We start from the raw sequence: 14163 nt of genomic DNA, 5'->3' as shown, positions 1-14163 counted from the left end.
CATTAGTCTAAGAAATAGTTTGGCAATTGTGATTAGGAGTGTAATATTTTGAAAAACATAAGCTTTGATCTCCATTTAGTGTGAATTAGAGTGAGGAAATTTTAATTTTTAGTTCATGCATTTCATAGCTTTTGTTCATGTATTGTTAGAATTGGTAGTGTAGAGCACATAAAATCAATAAATAAAATAAAAAAGAACCCAATCACTAGCATAAATACCATTAATTAAGATTAGGAAACTTAATCATCCCCATCAAAAAACCTCAAAATTTTTCCAAAAACCACTCGAATTAGGAGACGTGAGCCCACAATCTCATGAAAAATAGACATGAGCCTAGAGACATGAGCTATGAGTTTGGAGACGTGAATTATGAGTCTGGAGGTATAAGCCTACAGAGAGGCATTAGCTCAAAGATGTGAGTCTAGACATAAGTATCCTCAATATTATACCAGCCATTAAAACTGCTTAAAGACTTATACAAGGACATAGCTACCCATTTCCTAAAAAGATTTTCCTACCATATCTGTACCAACTTTCAAGGAAGATTCTTGTACTTAGCAATTATTAGAGCATTAAGTATAATTATTAAGTAATAATTACTCACCAACCCTATCATAGGCTCAGAGCCTCATGCACTACTTTGAATCCGCACCTAAGTAGGCATATTTCATAGAAATAAGAAAGCGTACCTGGCTTAAGTGCATCCCATATCCTATCTAGATCCAATCATAGAACCCATGAGGGAGCCTCACAGCATAACAAAGGGCTTGATCAAAACCGTAACTACTCTTAAAAGTCCACAAAAAGTGCCAATTCTAGAGCCTTTGCCTCTAGAAAGTGTCAATTATGGAGCCTTTGTCTTTGGAACCAATCCAATCAGACCCCACATTTCTAGATGCAGTGAAATATTCTTAAGAGGCCATCAAAAGTGCCAATTTGGAGCCTCTGCCTCTGGAACCAATCCAACCAAACCCCGTATTGCTAGATATAGTGAAAGAGGCCTCAATGGGAGGTGAAAGTTGGCCTTCCATGAGTCATCATAGTCACCATAAAGTTTTCTTTGAGGTCTTTTCGACCCCATTAGAGGCACCACTTCCTAGAGAAGATTCAATGCACATCCCTTACACATTGGCATGCTCCAACCCCACCTCCGAGTGTAAACCAAGTGAATGATAATATTGCCTGTGGGACATAGCAAGCTTCACAACCTTCTTGTCTTGGAAAGTTTGAGTCCCAATAAAGTTCTCTTTTACAAGTAAATTGTCAACTTTAATTCAACCATAATTGACTTGGTTATATGTTTGAGCAAAAACCATTGCTACTAGAAGTTGTGAATAACAACACTATTGATTCTTTCATAGGGAAAGCTCTTATTAAAGTGATGTATGCGGAGGTTATACTCTCTCTATTCTCTAAAAAAGGGATGAGATTTTTGTTGCTGATGAGTATGTCAATGATCTTGAAACAGTGTATGCCTACATGCAGAAGCCATTAGAAGGTTGTCTCAAAAAAAAAAAAAAGAGGAAAGGCATAGGAAGGTTGTCCATAAGCAATAGGGAAAGAGGGAGATCTGAAATTTGAGAAAACCAAGCTAAGGAAGCGCCCTAAAAAGGTGTATCATAAGCTTTCATAGGTATTATATACCTATTATATACCCTTTTACATCATTTCAAAGATCAATGATTGTTTTTTAGACTTGGATTACTCGGGCATTGCAGGATTCCCCCCAAAAAAAAAAAACATGTTGGTCTCTAGAGAAAGCATTGGGACCGAACCTAGCATAACCTATTGCAGAGGATCAACAGGAACAAGAAGAGGCAAAAGATCTAATTCAGCATACAGTTTTCCATAGCTCAAATGCAAGAAAATTTAATGGAATTTTTTCATAAAGCTCAAAAGGATTACCTATCAGCTGTTGCGAAAGCAGATAGATGAAGACTCATTTAAAGAGCATCTTGAAGCATATAGGTTGCAGTCAACTGATCCTAAGTTTGGATAATGGCATATTTCTAAGTTGTTTCCTTCCACTGGTGCTTTTTGTAGTCTCAAAAACAGAGGGGGGCGGGATTAAAGGCTGGTGCAGGGCCTGTTTTGCAGCCCATATATGTGAGCTAATCGGGCTTCTAGCAGGCTGCCATCATCGCTAATCAGGATTTGGCTATGATTAAAGGTTGGTGCACGGCCTGTAGCAAAATCACACTGTACACTTACTTTGGCTATGATTAAAGGTTGGTGCACGGCCTGTAGCAAAATCACACTCTACACTTACTTGCTTAGAAACTAATGAACCCAAGAAAAAGATTTTGGTGCCCTATTTATCGTTATTAAAATTTATAACTTTTTTTTTTGTCTCTCCCAAGATTGGAAACTTGCCTCCTAAAAGAATCTCAGGAATATCTACCCTTCTCTATTACTCCAAATTTGAGAAAATAAATTACCAAGTCTTTTGGTATTTATGAATGTCACACAACCTACACATACAGTTGATCTTTTTATTGCATTTCTCCATTGAATAGTATACAAAAAACCATCTTAGAAAATTATTACACCCTAATATGATTTGGGGGGAGCACTTCTTCCCAAGTAAACAAGTAAACAGAGACCAAACGAAGAGGAAATCCTTTTTCACGAGGAAAAAGAGTAAATGTGACTTCCACCACCATTGCCAAGAATGCCCTATTCTGGACATCAAAAAGGATGCCCGAAATCTACTTAGCTCTGATTGTGTCGCCTCTGTTTGGACAAGCTCCACAATTAGCCAGACCTCCCAAAAAGTAGTCTAGTACTTCAACCGTTCTTCTCAAGAATGGACCCAACCCAACAAAAGACCTCAACGTTTGAAAACTTGAAGCAACAAATGTAAGAAAGCACTCAAAGAGCAATCCCAACAACATTAGAAAGCACCCTTCCAAATCACCACTCATTGAAAAACCACTTCTGCTAAAATTAAAAAGGAAAAGAAACCAAAACAAAGCAACCACCACAACCACTACCTTGATAGGGAATCATTAATTGATGGATAACCATCTATAAAGACCCTACTACATGATGAGAGAATCAGCGAGCTTTAGGGATTGATAGTACAGTAAGAATCCTTAAATGGCAAAACACAAGAGTTATCTCATCTTCACACCATCTTGACCGATTACCTCCTATGAAGACTGACAAACCTTACAGACCCTTCCTCAATCCTATACTCAATCAAATACAACAAAAACTGCAAAGAGCATGGACTGGACTGGGTCTCATTGGCCATACCTTATTGGTGGATACAACTATATTTTGAGGAGAATAATACAATGCGACAAAAACATTTTCTCATGCAAATAGCTGACAACCAAGCCAGTTTAACGAGATAATGAAGGCCTTCAGAAGAACTTTGTGAAAAAAGACTTGGTGGTATATATAAGGGACTCTTGTGTCTTGTGTAAGGTGTGCACTGCATGCACCTTGTCCTGACATTACAAGGCAAAAGGCAGATATAAAATGATATGGAGCTTTATTGAAATTATACAGAAATTTGTGTTATGATGAAGTAAATACATTTGCTTGTGAGTGTGAGTGTGAGTGTGAGTGTGAGTGTGAGTGAGTGTGAGTGTGAGTGTGAGTGTGAGTGTGAGTGTGAGTGTCAACTTTAGAACAAGCGTGAAGCAAAGAGAATGATAGCCTTGAGAAGAACTTTGTAACGAAAAACAACTGATTGACAGAAAATAGAGCATGGAACGACACGTTTCATCTTGCGTAAGATATACATTGTAAGTGTCTAGTCAAGGTATTGCAACACCAGAGTTATGTTTATACACTCGAGCCATGTAAGGTGAACATATGCACCTGATGACGACCAGTAACAGCCAAGGCACGATTGAATGCAGCAGCTCATGGCACTGCCATATTTATAACCTCAACATGAACAAGAATAAGAGAAAAGACCAAGATCAATTGAATGTATCCCTTTGCCCATGAAGATCAAGGCCCGTAAGAAGGGCTCAGCTCGGCCGGCGGGCAGTATCCTGTGTAACTAACCTGAAAGAGGAGAATATGTATGGACCAAATTTGTGCTCATTGGTTGTTAGCCATGAACTCCACGCATAATCTGCAGGGACAATCCTCAAATCTGCAAGTGAGGCACCCCAGGCATACACATCCAATACACCCCTGGCAGGTCCGTGACCGCATACATCCTCGATTGGCTTGCCGCACCTCTCTCTCTTCATCATCCTGGCATGACATGAACCTGGAATTCCACAGCATCAGACACCAAGTGCAACACAAGACTGGTTGAAAAGACAATTCCCACAACATACCTATCAAAAGGATAGTTCGAGCATTCCCAATCAACGTTCATCAAAGCCTCATGGAACAGCCGGCACTCCTCTTTGTTTTTTCTTCGAAACCGGCGCTTCTTTGAGCATTTCGTGCATCGGATGAACTCATCACGATGGTACACTTGTTTGACAGCAGCTGATTGGCGCAACCTTGCTCTGTTGGACTCTTTGTAACGGCGGACGAAAGCATCCAGGCCCTTCACCTTTGAGAACTGGACCTTACGATCCCCCAGCACAACCCATATAGTATCCCTCCACTTCTTTGATGCCCCCCTACCACCATGCTTCTCAAAATTAGAAGGCGTCATTGGCTTTCCTGAAAAAAAAACACAGTTGATATTAGAGTCCTCTCTAACCCAAAAAGGACATGACAGAAGCCCATGAACACTTAGGTACATGGGCATACACATGCAAACACACAGGTACCTTTACCTTTCAAACAACCCAAGCAGCATTGACAGTGTATCTCAAGCATCCCACTTTGGTATAACCTGAGGATACCAACCGTGTCACCGTATTTCTGACTTGTGCATCCACACTTCAAATCAATGTATCCATCCTCCTCTCCCTGGTTGTCAGTGCCACCATCATATGTATCGCAACTGTTCCGAGTTAATCCTGAATTCCAGCAATCCTCCTCCTTGCTGTTCTTCACAGACAAGTCTTCACATGCGCCTTCTCCTGCAACATCTTCAATACCTTCTTGGAAACTCTGCACATCCTTCGTATTCTCCGAATTTCCTCCTCCATGCATTGACACAGTTTTCAAATGGTCTTGTTCTCCTTTAATGGACCCATGCAGGTAATCAGAGCCACACTCCCTTTCAATAGTGACTGGACACCCGTTTGAAACATACTCTTCACTCTGTAACAACCCATGCTTGGCACGCCCTTCTTCTACTTGGTCAGCATCAGGATCGTCCGTCTGCGACACCAGTTCAATACACAAGTGACATTCTGCATCACTTCCTTCTTCGAAGTCTTCATCCACATCCCTTTTCAAGGGTAAATCAGGCTCCAGATCCTTTCTTGAGAGTAAACCAGACTCAATATCATTTCTTGAGGGTAAACCAGACTCCATCTGTTGGATCCTTTCTTCCACTAAAACAGGAAAGCTTTGCCTTTTTGATGTGTCATTGCTCATTACTTCTCTCTCACTTGTGCAACTTCCCACAGGTGATCTGCACTCTTGTGCGTCTTCAGCAGATGAAACTCGTGCACATGTAGGAACACTCCTGACAACCAAATCAGAGGCCTGATATTGTCCAGCATCTACGTTTCCAGGTTTTACTGACATTTTTTTCATCTCCTCCTTAATTGATTGACAGTGCCCACAATTCCTGGTAATGAAGTCACAGAAAATCAATCTCTCTCTCTCTCTCTCTCTCTCTCTCTCTCTCTCACACACACACACACGCGCGCGCGCACGCACACACAAACAAAGTGGAAGTGGTGGGGAATAATTGTATGAAAGTACCATCTAACCACAGTTGACAACAGTGTATAGTGCCTATGGAAACAACCATACTACGCTTTTAAAGCCTCATGCAGGCGAACATCAAGAGTTGGGCTCTTAAGAGACATCTTTTCGGACACTTTAATCACTTGTTCTACTCGTGTCTGTGTGTTTGGTGGGTGGGTGGGTGTGTTTGTGTGTGGAAGAGAGAGAGAGAGAGAGAGAGAGAAGAATACTACCCAATGGGTCTATGCATGTGATACTAAGCCATGGAAAAGGCGATGTCTATCTCATCATCATCATCATAGCGATAGTGAGCATATGGATACATGGTAAAAAAACCTCTCCATATCAATACAAAAGAGAGCTCATGTGGGTGTGGTATCATCCTCAACCATCCAGAATATCCACCATAAGGGGAGTCTATGATGTCAAGAGGCTCGCCATGTCCACCACTAGTGGTGGAGTGTGTCCATATGTCTGGAGAATCTCCGTGATCTGGAGCTGCTGTGTGGAGGGATGCTGCCGATCAGGGGGTCGAGGTGGACCATGGGTTGGCCTGGTATGGTGATCGGTCCTCCATGGTGGGTCTGCAAGCTCAGGTACCTCTCTGAGGTGTCGAATGGTGCCGCCATCTTGCACCTAGGAGGAGCTAGTAATGGTAAGCTGTGAGGTGTCCTGGGGCTGGGATATGTTCTCTGATGAGTGAGTCTCTATGCCTGTTGAGCTTCATATGTAAAAAAGTCCCAAGCATCATTGGTCAGGAAAATCCATTATCCTAGGCAATGGGTCAAATTATCTTGGAAAAGGCAGTAAAATCTCCCCCAGATCTCAAAGTATACTGGTATCTGCAAATGTAATGCTCTTCCATCTCGGCCTCCGTAGAACAAAGTCTACAGTTCCTGTCCGCCCCTCACAATGCACTCTACTCTCCCCGTCTCCACTCTGAGGTGGTGAGATAAGACCTGGATCTGCCCCGTAGCGATCTGCACAGCTAATCATATTGACTGAGGGATTAGTGAAGCTAGAGAAGTACAAGGCTGTTACATGTGGGCTGCCCAACCACCTACTCAGCCTGCCCAACTGTCCAGTTTTTTCCAGATGGTCTGCCCAACTGTCCAGATGATCTGCCCAGCTGTCTAGCTTGAGCATCTGGGTAGTCCCCAGCCATCTGGTTTGCCTACTGGCTGTCCACAAACATGCCCGGTGCCCGCAATTGGCCTAATAAGCTGCCTGGACAGTTGTAAAAACTTTGTCAGATGGGCTACTGTTATGTACCTGATTACTAATCCTCGAATTAGGGGGCCTAATCCAACGGGGTTAGGGGAGCCCGAGGATTAGGAGAAAACAAGCTAATATGTGTGGTGAAGGTTATTATTAATAAATCCATGTGTACTAGCTATTTATAACAGTTTGGTTATTTATAGAAGCAGTGGGCACTATATAAGTGAACCACAGGTTATTGTTGTTGTAACCTCACTATTGGTTAGAGTTCGACCAAGACTCCGACTGCGTCTGTGGCAGCACATAGATTGGCATGCCGAAGGACTGGCATGGATCTATGGGAGTCAGACCTTAGCCCCTGGGTCGGGGGTGGTTCAAAGCACAGAACCTATGGTTAGGAGGTGAGCTAGCATGCACCTATCTCAGGGGGTTTGTACTAATTTTGCATTTAGAGGATCCATGGGGTTGTAACACTTGGTATCAGAGCAGCCTAAACGTGGAAGGTATCGAAGTCATCTCAATAAGCTTCTCCGTTTCGCTTTCCATGGATTCGCAAGATCCGGGTATTCTCTACGCTTTTGTTCTAAGTTTGATTTGATGCATACTCGTTGAAGGTATTTCTCTTAAGTTTTCATCTTCGGAAAAAAGTTTATGCTTTTAGGGTTCTGCTGACATGTTAGGTTGTATGGATTCTGAGAGTGGGGGAATGTGTGATTCATGCGTGTTAAGGATGTACAGAATTTGTGGAACTCTTGTTCTCTCTGGTTACGACTCTCTGAGGGGTGTGTTCTAAGGGTTATGATACTCTTGACATGCAAAGAAGCATGTGGGCAAGGGGCGACTTGAGTGTGCAGCCAAAGGCTGTACTCAGCCTGTGCGCAACAGTACAGCAAGGCTGTAGGTGCACAAGTACAACACGGGGCTGGTTGGCACAGCAGCACAGGACCTGGTTGGTGGAGCAAAACAGCCAGGCTGTTGCCAACACAAAAGGGCTGGTTGGCGCAGCAGAGAGAGAGAGAGAGAGAGAGAGAGAGAGAGAAGGGATCAGGCAGCCAGCAGAGGGGTCAGTGCAGAGACAGAGGTGGCTATGCACTGGAGAATCAGACAGCCAGAGGCTTCTTGGCGCACAGAAAGCTGGCCACTTTTGGGAGTTCTAGAAAGGGGCACCCATATTTTTTTAAAGGGAAAATCATTATGAGTTTTTCTTTTTTAAAGCTTGGGCCGCCACCTATTTAATAAGCACATATTCCCTCTTAAACCATTACAGCTTGAGATTCTTACCAGTGCATGTATTTGGTGTACTTTACATAACTTTAATCAAGTACTGAGTTGTGCAATCTCTCTCTAGGGCATTATTTTTCTCTCTCTAAGCTCTCTCCCTCCTCTTTCTACAATCGCTCTCTCTCTCTCTCTCTCTCTCTCTCTCTCTCTCTCTCTCTCTTCCAGATGGAGTTCAAGCCTCCGTAGCTCCTCCTGCAGAAAATCCTAATCCTAGCTGTATCATCATTATGTAGAGGGAGATGCACTACTGAAGGCTGACTGCTGAAGCAAACTTCAGGGCTGCCTTTGGACTGAAGCACTAGGTGCTTGGCTTTGATTTATGCTTGCAAAGAGCAAGGTCTTCAAGCATGCATATCTACACTATGTTCTATGAGAGAATACTGATTTACGAGAGAGATTTATGCAACGCAATGAGGGGATGCTTTAATATGGGTCCAGGCTGCTGGTCGGTGGAGATAAATGGCTGTCGGCCAGTTACTCCAGCCCACGACCTGCTGAATATTGCCTTTAATTGTTGTGCTTGCTGCCAATGCTCATAAATGCTGAAAGTAATCCCCACATGGCTGTGCAAAGCATGTGCTGGCCGACAAGGAACCAATCACTGCTGGCCGATTGGGCACAGCATTCAAGGGCTGGCCGACTGTGGACAGTCAGGCCCATATCTGGCCCTTTTAGATGTTCCATGGCATAAAGGGCCCTTAGCTGGCCCTACATGCCTGCTATATGCTTCTATGTGACTAACCTAGCCTAGGGTGACCTACATGCTTTGTTCTCCAAGTGGGTTAAGGCTGGGACATTGACGTCAAAAAAGTGATGAAATTTCTAGAAAGCAATGAGCTTTACGTCAATGAGAAAAGATCAGAATTTATTTATACAAGGGTCACTACCTTAGATATATAATCAATGCCGAAGGCATCCAATTAGACCCTGCAAAGGTGGCAGAAATAATTGGGAGATTCCAGAAGCTGCATATGGCATTCGGTCGTTTGTGAGTATTTGCCAAGCATATTCCACCGACATCGACAAGTTTTCTGACGTCTCAGTAGCTCTCACTAATCTGCTTAAAGGTGTCAAGACTCGGAGGCACTAGATGACCCCTCGGGGTTTACAAGCTTTCAAGGACCTTAAGGTTGCATTATTTGAGGCTCCTTGTTTAGCATTAGCCTCCTAGTGACCAATTCCAAGTGATCACCGATGCAAGTACATCGCTATTGGAGTGGTCTTGTAATAGAGTGGGCATCCAGTCGCTTAAATGCCCCATAAGTTGATCCCTGTAGAAAAGAACTACTCGATCTATGACCCAGAACTCCTCGCAGTGATACACGCCTTGAAGCATTGGAAACATTTTCTTTATGAGCGCGACTTTGAGCTCCGCCCAGACCACCAAGCTTTGCGTTGGCTTCAGATGATGCAAGCGTGAATTGGAGTGATAGTCAACACCCCTTGAGCAAGATTTTCTAGCAATTTGGTGGAATAGCAATGATGTTAAATTTAATGAGATGTATGGATGGTATGACAAGCATGAAGAGAACACTGTCAAATATGAGCCAAGTGAGACTCAACCTTCACACAAAGAAGCAAAGGAGAAGAAGATATCTCCATGGAAAGGAGGTCTTCACGCCATCACTAGTGTGGAGTACCTTCCATGCAAGGCCAACCTAGTGGCCGATGCCTTGAGCAGGAAAGGAACACTGTCCCACATCCAATCCTTTAAAAACAACATGCATGAATCTGAAAATAGATGTAGTAGAGATGACACCAGATGGGGTCGCGAATCCCCCCCCCCCCCCCCCCCCCCCCAACGCAAGTAGCAGTATTTGCTTTATTTTCTCTTCTGGAGAACTGTATACAAGGCATAAGCTTTAGGCGACTGTGAAGCTATCTTCGAGAGAAATACACCAGCCCGAGACTACATGCTCTAAATTCTAATGCATCTACAGCTATGGCTGACATCTACATGCCCTATATGATGAACACTTGTTGAATTCTCCATAGTGGGTTAAGAGGACTGACCCGACACTCTAAGGCTAGGAGACTGACATACGTAGCTCGTGCCTGACATGCCCCAGACTAGGCTCACAAAGGGTACGACAAATAAATCCTAAAAGCTACTACTTCTGTACATGATTCTTGCATTGTTGATGAGCCAATTTGTCACCGTATACCACAGTGCATGGGTGCACGTGACATTCCCTCCTGCTTAGCTTGGCGGCAGGTTCATAGCTTCGAGGTAGTCCACCAATAACTGTGGATACTCGAGGAAGAATACTTCATCTAGCCAAATGGCTTCATGTGTCCCTCGATCTTTGAACTTTGCATAAAATTGGCTAAGACGTCTAGAACCATGCTTCCAGCGATGTAGAAAGATCTGCTCAGGCTCTAGAACCTCTACTTCATCAACCATTTCTGGCTGATGCTCTTGAGTCTTCTAGAACATTCTGCAATAAAGGTCCAATATAAGGCTTTAACCAAGAGACGTGGAAGACATGCATCATGTAACTGTCTGGCAATCTAAGTTGCATGGCGACGTCACTTATCTTCTTTATGATGGGAAAAGGACCAAAACTTCTGAATGACAACTTTGGACAGCGCTTGCCCACTTGCTTGAGTCTTTGATTCATGATCCTTAAATATACCCATTCACCTTCTTGACGTCTCTTCGTGATTGTCTGGCGTAAGCCTCCTGAGCTTTGTTAAGATGCTCTTTGACGGACTCGATTATGACTGAAAAAGTTTGTCATCTTGTTGGCTTCCAAGGAAGGAGAGATCATCCTCGTAAGAAGGGATGAAAAATCTTCGACCAAAGGCTGCCTCGTACGGAGTTCGGCCAACACTGGATGAGTGAGTGTCATTGAGAATCACATGTACCAACGGGAGATGAAGCTCCCACTTTGATGCTGATCATGGCAATACGCTTTAAGCACATCGAAAGCCAACTGATTGTAAATCTCGGTTTGGCCATCGGTCTGGGGATGGAATGCACTGGACAATTGCAATTTGGTACCAAAGTTGTCGAACAGAGCTCGCCAGAAGTGAGATGTAAACTTTGGGTCCCGATCTGAAGTAATGGTCCATGGCAAACCACAAACTGGATATCAACGTCGGAGAAAGAGCCGGGTGATATCTTCTGCTGTGGTCGTCTGTTTGCATGGTATAAGCATACAAAATTTACTGAATCTGTCAACTATCGTCATACACTGAGTATTCCGAGATCCAGTAGATGCGCGAAGGGGTCCAACAAAATCCATCAAAATGACGTGAAATGGACCCTTAGGAACGGACAATGGCTGAAGCAACCTTGCCTGTTTGGTATGAGGTACTTTCAATTTTTGACATATGAGACACTAAGAAACATAGTTGTACACATCCCTGCGTATCTTTGGCCAATAAAACAAACTTTCTAACTTCTCCAAGGTACTGTTGATCCCGCGATGACCACCAAGAAGTGAATCATGGGCATCATGGAGGATGCGCTGGTCTGGAGGATGCGCTGGTCTTTTCTCCCTAAGAACACATAGTCGATCCTTGTAAAAGAGCCAACCGTCCTAAATGGTGTAATGATCCGGTTCTGAATGAAGGGCCATACTGTAAGGAGTTTCAAATTCTGAATAATCTGTATATTGTGTCTTCATACTACCTAAATCTTTTCCTTGTATCTCTAACACAGTGGACTCCTATACTGTCTAAATACTACCTTTGCGACTCAGAGCGTCCGCCACGGGGTTGTTCTTACCCGGTACAAACTCAATCATTCCTCCAAATTATTGGAACAACTAACTCCACCAGTGTTGTCCATCGCTCCACTGGACACTTGGCATAGTTTGCAACCACTTCAAGGCCCGGTGGTCTGTCTTCAAAGTAAATTCCCTTCCATAAAGAAAAGGTTTCCACTACTTCAAGGCTGTGATAACCCCTAGCAACATGTAACATGCGGAAGCTCTGGGAGTCTTCTTTCAGCCGTAAACACCACTGGAAACATGCTGATGCAAAAACGCAGACAGAAGGGAGAGCGGAGAGAAATGAAATGAAATGAAATGTTATATTAACGTCTTCAAAAGGCCAAAGTGACCTATGAGACCAAAGTTACAACCATGTGACATCTGATACACTATCTGGAAAAGAAAAGAAAGAACTGAAGGTAAGTATCTAGCCCTACAATACATCAGTAGGGAGCATCCGGAAGCAGCAACTAGGAAGAGTGGGAAGCTAATGCTACTAGTCAAAATGGGGTACATGAGTACATGGATACATGAATACATGAATATGGGGGAGTACAAAAGTGACAGTGAGTACAACAGTATAAGGCTGGAGTGGTAATCATCCTAGGAGCTCTAGCATGGGTCTCTACCGGATAGCCTGGATATCTGCCATAGTGAGATGCCTGGTCGGACGAGCCCTATGCCTCGCAATGATGCTCTGAATCCTCCGGTGTAGGCACCGTCTCCGATGTGAGGATCCGCAAACCCTCGGGCGTCTGGATCTGCCCAACTGGATAGCTCTCTCAACTAGAGTCCCACGGGGTGCCTGCTCTGCTGGGCTGTCGGCTGTGTGTCCTCCCGGGTAGTCCTTCTAAAGAAGTCAGTAATCTGTCTCTGTGTGGACTCCCTGCCAGTCGGGCGTCTGCTCCTAATAATGGACTCTCTAAGCCTACGGATCTCCAGGAGATAAAAACCCAAGCATCTCTGATCACAATAGTCCATGACTCTAGCCAGTGGTCCAAATCCCTCTCTGAAAAGGCAATGGTAGCGCCCTCGAATCTCATAATATGCTGTGTAGCGACAGATGTAGTGCTCCTCCGTCTCTGGTTGGAAATTCAGTATATTTCATATAGTACAAAAAGGTACTTTTCTACAGTTCTAGGCTGCCTCATACAAAAGGTGATAAACACCAAAATCTAGTCCTACCCTAAGGACCCTAAGGACCCATTCCATAAAGGAATGAATGAATCCAATGAGGAGCAAAACTTGCTATTTATAGTCTTTTGGACTTCATGGAGAGCTGGCCGACTAGACCATATATCCATCAAAAGTGATGCACCTGTAGTAGCCGCCTTGGTTCTAGTTCAGCCGATGGCCTATTTGTCTCAGCCGACAGCTCTTGCTTTGCTCTAGTACAGCCAACAGGGATCCAAGTCCTTCTTCAAGTCCACACTAGCCAATCTGCATTCTGTGCTCCATGTCCTAGCTCTAATGGTCTTTTTCTTGGCTGCCCCTTCTGGATTAGTTCTGAGAATGTCCATGGCATTTCATGCACATGAAATCCACCTCTGCTAAACTTGATGACGGGATTCCAACTTTTTCCTTGGATGATTGTCATCATCCCATTCTGTTCCGGGAGTCCCTTTGTCATCCATCCAACTCTGGCAACCCTTTTCTCTGAAAGCCCGGCCCCGTCTCCAAAACCACTCGACTCTGAATAAAATCTATGCATCTGTTCCCTCCAATCCCCAATTCATTCCTGCCCCGACTCTGAACATTGTCTTGGTCTTCATTCCTGAGAAATGTGTCTGGCACTCTCACATCACCCCTTGGAGGATAATCCTACCTTGGGACCATTGCCCGAGAACCTATCTGGCTCACAGGACTGCCATCCCCTCTAGCTTTGTGGAACACCACCAACAAACCTCCTGGGAGCTCTTCCCGATTCTGTGTTCCTTGCCTTGGGCTTCATATCCGTGTCCTTTCCTGTACCTTGGACCTATACACCATCATATGGGACTGAATCAGTGTTTAGCTTTGCTGAGCCTGATGCTTTGATACCAATGTAACACGCGGAAGCTCTAGGAGTCTTCTTTCAACCCTAAACACCACTGGAAACATGCTGATGCAAAAATGCAGACAGAAGGGGGAGAGAGAGAGAGAGAGAGAGAGAGAGAGA

At 44.0% G+C, this 14163-nt stretch overlaps 1 protein-coding gene across 4 annotated transcripts in view; it reads right to left on the bottom strand.

Moving 5' to 3' along the window:
* Window positions 1-3700: 3700 nt before the first annotated feature.
* LOC147614659 (uncharacterized) overlaps window positions 3701-14163 on the bottom strand; it is a 52608-nt gene continuing 42145 nt past the window's right edge. For all 4 annotated transcript variants that reach the window (XM_086779928.1, XM_086779930.1, XM_086779929.1 and 1 more), the window contains 3 exons: window positions 4758-5665; window positions 4305-4641; window positions 3701-4234 (listed from right to left, as the gene is read on the bottom strand). In XM_086779928.1, the coding sequence (XP_086636054.1) occupies window positions 4060-4234; window positions 4305-4641; window positions 4758-5665 (1420 nt within the window). In that variant the 3' untranslated portion in view covers window positions 3701-4059. The remainder of the gene's footprint in view (window positions 4235-4304; window positions 4642-4757; window positions 5666-14163) is intronic.

The sequence above is a fragment of the Cibotium barometz genome, chromosome 41 (assembly GCF_041138505.1).
Source record: "Cibotium barometz isolate CiBa-2024 chromosome 41, ASM4113850v1, whole genome shotgun sequence".
Taxonomy (NCBI): Eukaryota; Viridiplantae; Streptophyta; class Polypodiopsida; order Cyatheales; family Cibotiaceae; genus Cibotium; species Cibotium barometz.
Note: the sequence above shows the minus strand (reverse complement) of the source record. Positions and strands in the feature narration are given on the sequence as shown.